This window comes from Merops nubicus, unplaced genomic scaffold (assembly GCF_000691845.1).
Source record: "Merops nubicus isolate BGI_N331 unplaced genomic scaffold, ASM69184v1 scaffold1575, whole genome shotgun sequence".
Taxonomy (NCBI): Eukaryota; Metazoa; Chordata; class Aves; order Coraciiformes; family Meropidae; genus Merops; species Merops nubicus.
Genome location: NW_008608871.1, coordinates 96,143 through 106,462, shown reverse-complemented (window position 1 = coordinate 106,462; position 10,320 = coordinate 96,143). Strand labels below are relative to the sequence as shown.

The 10,320-nt window shown below is 47.7% G+C and overlaps 1 protein-coding gene across 1 annotated transcript in view; it reads right to left on the bottom strand.

Annotated features, from left to right (window-relative positions):
• Positions 1–349: 349 nt before the first annotated feature.
• LOC103773033 (MAM domain-containing glycosylphosphatidylinositol anchor protein 2-like) overlaps positions 350–10,320 on the bottom strand; it is a gene marked incomplete at both ends in the record, with an annotated part of 91,787 nt that continues 81,816 nt past the window's right edge. The window contains 2 exon segments of the mRNA XM_008940384.1: positions 350–377; positions 380–627. Coding sequence (XP_008938632.1) covers positions 350–377; positions 380–627 — 276 coding nt within the window.

Genomic DNA, 10,320 nt, shown 5'->3' with positions numbered 1-10,320 from the left:
GCTCTCCATGGAGGGCACCCTGCTCTCCATGGAGGGCACACAACTCTCCACGGAGGGCACCCTGCTGTCCTATGGAGGGCACAGAGCTCTCCATGGAGGGCACCGTGCTCTCTATGGTGGTCACCCTGCTGTCCATGGAGGGCACCCTGCTGTCCACGGAGGGCACACAGCTCTCCATGGAGGGCACCTTGTTGTCCATGGAAGACACACAGCTCTCCATGGAGGTCACCCTACTGTCCACGGAGGTCACCCTGCTGTCCCACCTGTGCCCACCAGCATCCCCCAACTTCAGAGACACCTCCAGCAAGCTCAGCCAACACCTCTAGACCCCGCCCCGACCCAAACCTACCGGTGAGGAGGAAGCTGCAGCGCGGCAGCGCCCGGCCCCCGCCTCGTTGAGGATGTTGCAGTTGTAGGTGCCGTAGGTGTCCCTGGCCAGGCTGCTGACCGTGTACTGGGTGGAGTCCTGCCCGTCGAACTGCCCGCTGCGCAGCAGCTTGGGGCCCAGGCGCCACTCGTAGCTCAGCACCCGCGTGGGATAAGCCCTCAGCACCCTGCAGCTCATGGTGACGCTCCGGCCCTGGCCCTGCCGAATCTCCAGGAAGGTGGGTTCCACGGCGGGGGGGTCTGCAGGAGACAGGGAAGGAGAGTTGGAGCTTTGTGAAGGGGTTGGTGGGAGAGACAGAGTGAACGCGCCACCGTGGAAGGGTCGGAGCACCTCAACGTGAGCCAGTGTCCCCCCTGAGGGACTCGGTGATGGTCCAGGGTACACCTCAGGGGGTGCTGATCAGCCAGGACCAGCCCCAGAACTGTGTCCTCCTGCTGAGCTCATCCTCTGACGATCAAGAACCTTGTGCTGCTTCACCACCCTGAGAGCTCTGGAGGGCCAAGGGCTGGGGCTGGGCTGGCACCAGGTGCCAGATGCTCTCTGAGAACCCCTCTGTCCTCCCAAAGGGGCAGGGAATGGGAATAAGGGAGAGAGAATTATGGGAAGGAAAGAAAATTAAGACAGCTTTAGTGGAAATAGTAATAAGAAAACGGAATCTATACAAATAGGTGCAAAATCAGTATGGAAGCCAAGCCCCTGATAGCAGTGATGTCACTGTCACCACTGGTGCTGTGGGGCAGCACTGGGGAAGGCCCAGGCTGGACTCAGCACCAGATGGGAACAGGATTCAGGAGCTGGGTTCTGGAACACACCAACTGGGATCCAAGGCAGAAGGGACAGAGTCCTCCTTGGACACCAGCCACTGCAGAAGAGCCTTGACCCTCGTGATCCCCCAGCTCCATCCTGAGCCTGCCCTACCTGGGCTGGAACCCCTCGCTGGCCAGTTTGGGGTCCCCTCTCCTGGCCGCTCCTCCCCACAGGTGCCACCTCTTCCTCCCTGCTCCCCAGCGTGGGGCACAAGGCTGAGCAGTGCCCTTGCTCTGCCCAGGAGCCAGCAGCAGCCAGAGCCTTTCTGCCCAGCCCAGCCCTTGGCAGGAGCTCTGCCCATGGAGCGGTGTCCCTGCTGGGAGCAGAGACTGGCTGGGGGAATCTGCTGAGTGCGGCTGGGACCTTCAGCCGGGGCAGGGGCTGGGCAGGGGCTGAGCTGGGCAGGGACAGCATGGGGCAGAATCTGTCCCCCTCTGGCTCACGGCAGGACAGAGATGCAGGGAGAGGTCCCGTGCCTGGGCAGCCCAGGAAGCAAAGTCCTCCCAACCCTCACAGGGGAACCACAGGCTGACACAGGAGACCTTCTGGAAGAGGAAGGGGGAGAAGAAGAGATAAAAGCCTTGACTGGGGCTAGAAAAAGGTGCACAAGGCAACAGTGACCCTGGCACAGGGTGGGGGCAGCGAGTCCATTGGGTGGGGGACACGACTCCCCAGTGACAGCAGATGGCTCCAGGAAGCAGCACAGACATCCCTTCCCAACCTCCCCCCCACCTCCAGGCAGCTGCCTTCAGGCTTCAACAAACATCTCATCATACCTTCACCTTCTCTATCCACACAAGTGGTAGATTTGATATTCCAGTAAGCAAAGAATGGGCCCTTTTCCCAGAACTGGAATTAAACTCTATTTTAAATAATTTAGATTCGCAGCTACGAAGACTGACAGACTTTTGATTCCAGCAAAATACAAAATAAATAAAATATAACCAACATACAGTGTATGCAAAAACCTCCCTCTGCTCTCACCTTTGCCTTCTGATGACTTAATCACTGCAGAAGAAAGAGGGCAACTAGGGCAGAAAAAGGTTGGCACTCAGCAGCTCATCAGCACAGGTATTTAGATGTAAAAAAATGGGTATGCATTTGCAAACCAGTGAGCAACTGGACATTCTGCTCTTTAAAAGCCTGAGCCCATGAGAAAGAAATCCTGAAAGCCTCCTGGGCCAGGAAAATACACAAAATCTTTGCATCTGCATGAAAAGAGCTGTCTGACAGACTTCAAACATCTAGACACAAACCAGAAAAGCCTTGAGAAGCTCTGGAGAGAACGATGCTGACCAAGCTCCTTTCAGAAGGAACTCAATTCTACCATTACCTTGTCCTCAGGTCCTTCACTGGTTGGTATCTCCATCAACTGATACCATAGCCCTTCAAGACTCCAAATATTTAATTCAAACTGCAAACAGATTCCCTCAGCTCCTATGAATTAGGAACCTCACTCCCACATGTGCTGCTCACCACCTCTTGATTAGACAAGAATCCAGCTAAACACAGAGTATCTAAAATTGAGGTGAAATTCAGAGGCTGCTGTGTTAAGACAACGTTGCTCAGAGCTCCTGACACCCAGCAGTTGTGTCTGCAGCCCATGACACAGATAACTGCAAATAAAAGACCAGCAATCCTACATCCCCAACACCAGAAGTTATTCTTGAGTTAGTGCTGACTTATTCTTGGCAAAGGAAATGTGCTTGAGCTCACCTTTCTTCTAAGGGAGAGCTACTTAGGCAGTCCTTGATCTTCCTCTAACCACTCTGTCTTAAAATTTTTTGTACTTTGCACATAACCCTCTAAATCCTGCTATAGAATGGATACCAGAGAAATTTTTAATCAAATTTACTAATATTTACTAGTCATTCATTCATTCATTCATTCATTCCAGTCATTCCAGTCATTCCAGTCATTGATTCCAGCCCTGAGCAGTAAGTTCTCCAGGTTTCCTTTCCCTTTTTCCTGATAACTCTATATCCACAAATTCTCCAGCCCTGTTGCCCTTTACAGCCAGCACCAGAATATACTTTTAAATCCCAGAATCCCAGCATGGGAAGGGACCTCTGGAGATCACCTCATCCAACCCTCCTGCCCAAGAAGATAAATCCAGGTAGAATCATCACCAGCTTGGAGCTGGAGAGACATGAGCCTATAAAATAACACAACATAAGGATGCTCAAAGAGCAGCTGAGCGAAGACCACCCTGGACCAGCCCCCTCCACTGGTCCTGAGTGCCTGGGGCAGTGGGGGCACTGGGGAACTCTGGGACAGGAGCTTTCCTAGAAGCTCTGTGTGATGTGTTAAACAGCTTTGAAGAGCTAGTAGAGCTTTTAAGAAAATAAAAAGAAGAAAATGATTTTTAATATTTTCTTATTTTGAAGAAAAAAATCGCTTTTAAGAGCTATTTAGAGCTTTTAAGACCAGACAGATGCTTCCCCTGTCACTTTGTCCATCACCCAGGAGCCCATTTCACGTCTCAACACCCACAACTTCTGTACATTCTGTAATAATTTCCTCTCCTTGTTTGTTTTGCTGTTTCCATTTGAGGCACCGTATCAGTGCACAATAATTCTCTGTTCACCTCTCCACGGCAGCTCTGCTTTAATGAATTTTAGTAGATATTGGTATTCAGTCCCCTCTTTCCTCTTCCTCTGGTTTATTTACTTATAAGATGTTTTAGCCTTATAATTAGCTTTGTAATGAAAGTTTCCTTGCCTTTTTAAGGTCAAAATAGTCTTTAAAATACTGAATTTCCATCTCTCCACGAACTGATGCTACCCAGTGACAGAAAAGGAAAATTAGCTTTGCTTGCTCATTTCAGAATGACACTTTTTGTAGATAATAACATTAAATGAAAAGGAAAGGGATGGTAAAACCAACAATATATGACAGTGGCCAAAGCTAACAGGGTTTTTTTTTGGGAGGGTTTTCACAAGATAGTGACTTCACAGCCGTGCTGATGTCTCAGGCATCTTCTGAGAGCAACGATGCTCAGAGGGCAACACTCTGGAGCTGTTTGGGACTCATATATGTTTAATTTATTTGCATTAGCTCTTCCCCAAAGCTTTGGCAATTTGATTTAATTTACTTTGCTGCACTTCTCCCCATCTTCCCCAATTCTAGTGTTGGTTTTTGGAACATGTACAGAAAAACCCACCAAGGGAGTAGAGTTCATTTCCTTCAACAATTATCTTTGGGAAGCAGTCTGAAGTTAAAACAGGCTTTGTATTAATGTTTAAGGGTTTTATTTTTAGCCTAAGTACATTCACATCTTAAGGATTAGGGGAAGGAAAAAGGAGGCTCAGTAGCTATCAAGAGAAATGACAGCGAGGATGCTGGGTGGTTTGAGAGCAGAGAGATGCTCTTCATGGTGTAGGTCATGCCATGGTCTTTGTTGGAAGGTCTGGAAGGAAGTGACACGCCACTCAGTGAGTTTATTGGGACCATGTGGCCTCGAGCAGGGACTTTACCTGCTGATTTAGTTCCTCAGTTTGCACTCAAGCCTAAGCAAACTCAGTTTCTCTCCGCTGGCTCTAGGAATAAATAAGAAAACCTGGTGCCTCTGCTTGAGTTTTGATTGTATTTGTGGTCACTTCTTGCTTCACCCAGGGGGAACGTGACTCTAACAACCACCTCTGTCAGCCACAGAGAAGGAATGACTCAGATCCTCTGAGGGCAGGACCTGCACTGCAGAAAACAAAGCCAGTAAACGATAAATCAGGTGAGGTGACACCACCTCATGAGGGTCTCGGAGGGGAGGGGACCATGCTGCAGCCTGGGCTGGACCAGGAGATGCAGGAGGTGGGACTCAGACCTTCCCACATGATTTAAACAAGTCCTGATCCTAAAATCTGATTGAAACACACTGGAAATTATTTTATTGCCTGAGGGATATGCAGTGGGAAGTCAGAGTCATTCTAGCTTAAAAAGGCAGCTTTCTTCTTTCCTTTTCTCTCTTCTTTTTAAGTTATTGAGGGCATGTTTGCCTGTGAGGGAAAGTTACTTGCTAGGATCCGTGCCCTGCCTGGTAACGAGGGTTGGGGCTGGGCAGGCAATTTTCCTTTCCTTTAAATTTTTGTCTATGCCTTTGCCTTTGATACATCACACCCAGGCTCTGAAGGTTCTTCTCAAGAAAACTGCGTGGCATTTCTTCAGCTTCTTCTTCTCCCAGCGAGTGTTTTATAGGTTACAAAGCAGATATTGCACATCGTGTTGTTGGCAGCGGGGTTTGGGTCCTTTTAGAGCAACAACAACAACAAAATTCATTAATAAATATATATAAATGTACGAGGATTAGATGCATGGAAGTCTTCGTGCTTGCATAGATCAAGACGCTCAACATAATGTCTACTCAAATATTTTAATGGGCTTTAACTTCCTCTAGTACCATTTGTTCTGGGTTAAATATAAAGGAAATCTGTGTAGTTTTGTTTGATTCACAGCTCTGCAGGCTTCCCTGGTGAAGCTCCCGTGGGCCAGGGTGCACTGGTGTGGATGGGGGAATCTTCCTGCATATGAGTAAAGGATTTGAAAACAGGAGATGACAAAATCGTTTTGGTTGGAAGAGACTTTCAAGATCATCCAGTCCAACCACTAACCTAGCACTGCCAGGTCCCCACTGCCCCGTGTCCCTCGCGCCGCATCTCCACGACGTGGAAACCCCTCCAGGGATGGGGACTCCACCACTGCCCTGGGCAGCCTGGCACAGCCTTGGACAATTTCTTTGGGAAAGAAATTGTCCCTAATCTCCAAAGCTAAACCTCCTTTGATTTTGCAGTTCAAGAGTCATCTGCTGGCTGCAGAGATTTGCTGCCTGATGCCTCTGTCCTGCTTTGGCTTCTCGCCACGACAACGAGTTTTCGGCGACCACTGACCAAGCAGCAAGCTCTGAGTTGCAGAAGATTAAATATTTGTGCTAAAACACGTGAAACTTTAGCAAGTGAAAAATATTCAAAGGAGTAAACAAACACAGAATAACTCGGGAGGAAAGCTGCAACAGTAATTTCCCCCCATATCTGCAAATCATTATTTGCTTTATTTGACTGGCGGTGGTGAGATGGTGATTGTTGAATAATGATGAGCTGCTTTAAAAAGCTGTGAAACGGGTCTAATCCACGGCCCTGCCATGCTGTCTGCTCTCTTGATGATCTTTTATGGTCCCTGCTGCTGTTCCTTTTATTTTGTGAAATGAAAATCGCCACGTCTGAAAATATAAATCTCCAACAAGAGCGTGGTGATGGGTTTTTATCTCACAAGACATCGTGAAGGAAGAAGGATCTTAACCCTTAAGAGGTGTCTCTCCCTCTTCAGAAGCAAGTTGTGGCCCCCAAATTTGCCTCTCCCCTCCCTCCCCACGAGCAGGGAAGGTCCCTGGAGAAGAAGGGACCCACAGGTGACACCCCTGAAGCCCACCTGCTTTGCTGGGAAAAAACAGGCACTTATTTCCAAGCATTTTTGGGGCTGAAAATGCTACTTTGTGGGTTGGTCTGGGTTCTGCTTAGTTTTGCTGGCCACGCTCTTGGTTTCCAAGTGTTTCATGGAGCCATCAAGGAGACTGCAAGCCCACCACAGCGCTGTGATGTAGCCCCAGAGCTCTGTGCCCTCCGTGCATAAGCCAGGGGACCTGCCTCTGCATGGAGCTGCTCCCCACCAGCAGCTGCTGGTCATAAATCAGGGCATTTATTTGAGCAGTGGATGAACAAATAATGGAAAAAAAAACCCTGCACTGAAGATCCATCAAACCCCGGAAAGCTTGTTTTAAAGTCAGATTTGGGGAAGGATTTCCATCTCTGCCTCTCATTCTGGCTTCCCACAGTTGCTGCCCTGCATGGGGATCAACCCAAAGCAACATCTCAGAGGAGTCCTACCAGAACCATCTTCCTACTGCATCTCAGTGTGGTCTCATCCCATCCCATCCCATCCCATCCCATCCCATCCCATCCCATCCCATCCCTTCAGACCAGCCCTACCCAAACTGCTGCTGATCAAATCACCCCCTCCTCTGCTGCCAAAAGGATCTTGTTCCCCTATTCAGATCTCCTCACAGGCCTCCTGGATATTTCATCATTGAATTCCAGCTCCTTGGCTGGGGAGAAATTCAAGTTCCAGAGTGACTTTAAAGAAACAACACAACGACCTGATGAGACGTGGGAACAGTAATTATTATTTTAGCACCAAACTTGCTGCCTCTCTCCTTTTCCTGGGCTCTGTTTGCTTATTTTCTCTTTTCTAGGAGATCTGCCCTTCCAGTCATTAGGAGAAACTCTCTTGGATCTCGGAAAAAAAAAAAACCAAATCCGTGCTGAAAGACTAGAAAAATCTATAAAATCTCTGCTTCTCCTTCTGAGGCCAATTCATCATAATATTTGGAGGTATATTTTCAGAAATCCTTGTAGGAAAAGTCCTCCCCAAGTGTTGCAAACGTGTGAATTTTTAAATAGGCTGTTTGTTTTCTTGAAGATAATTTAACATCCTTCTTGCAATTTTTTTGATAGGTTAAGATAAAAACTGAGAAACAAACCCACCAACCTCATATAAATGTAAAAGCAAACCCACCAACCTCATATAAATGTAAAAGGAGGAATGGAGAGAGGTATTAGTTATCAAAATCCATTGATTTGACTCCTATTAATTCCTACATGTTTTCCTAAGAGATAATGACACAAACAGTCAGGCAGTCTTTGTAAAAATGTGATTTTTTAGAACGAAGAGGCCCTTAATTTGCCCCTATCATTTGTCTCCTCAAAAGTCACCTGGAAACCAACTGCAAGATTTAAATATTTCACTGTTAAACGTTCTCCTGCTTCAATCAGACATCCCCAGGAGTTCATTGCAAGGAGGAATTTTCACTGTGGAGAGAGAAAGCTGCCACAGGACAGGATAAAGAACACGTTAACCCACTGCAGCACCTACATGCTCAAAGAACATCTATAATCACTCAATATTTGCTATCTGTTGTATCAAGCAACTTTCCTAAAAGCTTGACTGCCAATAATCAAGACCTTCCTCTGCCCAGTGCCTTTGCACCAGGATGCTCAGCTCACCTCCTGTCTTAAAATGACTTTTTTTTACTCCATTATTTTCCTGGTCCTTCAATCCCAGGCAGCTCTGTCAATCTCTATCATTTGCTTGATTTCCATCAGGGAAGCAGAAGCAGATTTTGGTTATTATTTGGTTATTTAAGGTTTTCAATGCTCTATGATTTTGCATTTTTAGTTAAAGCTCTTCAGATCTATTAGGTGCTCTGGTAGAAATCTCAGGCTACAAAGCAACAGGGAAGAAGTCACCCACTCTGAAAGAGAAGTTGGCAGAAAGGCCATCTCCTGATGATTGAGTCTTCTATAAAACAGAGATCTTGTACCAAACCCACCCTCTTCCATCAGACCCTACAGTCTTTGGAAACACTTTTTTTTTTCCCCAGCATGACCTGAAATTCCACAGTAGGGCTGCTGGTTGGTGCACAGAGCTCCTTGAGTGATGAGACCTTGAGACCTGGCTCGAAGAGAAGGCTCAGGGAGGAGCAGCAGCCAACTCAAGCTCTTACCAACAGCACAAGACTGTTCAGGATGCCCATGGTTGGGAAACAACCAGGGAAGCTGCTGGAACAGCAACAGGATTGAATTTGAGGCCAACACAGCACTGCAATGGAAGGACACCATGCCAGGAGAGGGACAGAGCAGCATGGGGGTATTTCTACATTTCCTCTGTGCTGCAACACCTCCTGCAGCTCCAGGCAGAGAAGTGATGTCAGGTCCATTGCATTTATACCTCTGGCCACCTGAGCAGACAGATGATTGCAGCTCTCTTTCTCCCTTGAGTTCCTCTTCATCACCCTGGGCCAAAAAGGAAACAGCAAAAGAACAGGCTATGGATTGGGAAAAATGATTCCTGCAGAGAATCCCAGAGTGGGTTGGGTGGGAAGGGACCTTTCAAGGTCACCCAGTCCAACCCCCCTTCCCTGAGCAGGGACATCTGCAGCTAGAGCAGGGTGCTCAGAGCCCTGGCCAACCTCACCTGGGATGGTTCCAGGGATGGGGCAGTGACCACCTCTCTGGGCAGCCTGGGCCAGGGGCTCACCACCCTCAGCATCCAAAATGTCTCCCTTCTCTCCAGTCTAAATCTCCCTCTTTCAGTTTAAACCCATCCCTTCTTGTCCTGTCCCAACAGGCCCTGCTCAAAAGCATCTTGGTTGAGTCCCAACAGTATCAAGTTGCCTGTGAGGGACACTGGGCTTATCCTGCACTCAGCTACTGGAAGGATGGTTGCTCCTCACTGAAGGATGATGGCCAAAACCTTCAAATCTGAGTGCAACCCACTAGCCCCAGAATGATTTGATGATGATAGAATGATTTTTTGGCTTTGGGATAAAAGCAAATGGAAGATTTGTAAAGCTGACTAAGACAAACACCAGCCTTCGTTCTAGATCTGGGTGACTTCAAACAAAAGTTAAGCTCTGCCCTTGTCCTCCCAGCACGGGGACAACAAATCAAAGTTGAGGATTAAAGCAGCAAATCATTGGCAACGGCGTGGACTGGCTAATGAAACATTACAGACCAACTAGCTACTCGTTTAAGTCATGCAGCAGCCAAAATCCACCACTTCTGTCTAAATTCCAACCCATTCGAGTTGTCCAGGGTGGTGGTTCCTCCTGCAGAGTGATTCCTTTCCATGGACGTGGGCATAAAGAGGTGGCCACTGGAACCTGGTCCCTACAGAAGAGCAGCAGCAGAGGTTTATTTGTGCTTGGGACCATAGATCCTCTCCAGTGAATGGAGATATGCAAATTTTTATCATTGTGAAGACACAGAATAAGAATTACAATTCAATCCCTGCATGAAAATTAAATGGGGTATAAAAATAGCTGTGATGGGTTCTTCCTAACGACTTCTGTGGCAGATGTGGGCTTGATTAATGAGGATGCAATAATGCCTTGGCTGAACTTAATCACTGCCACATCAGTTAATATTGACAGAAAGGAAATGAATGATATAGAGGCATCTCCAACCAAAATCACCAGGACAGAAAATTTATGAACTACCAGGGGAGCCTTAGGAGAGGGTGATGGGACACGTCATGCCCAGCATTGGAATCCAACTCATCTCCATGGCTGCTGAGTGGGA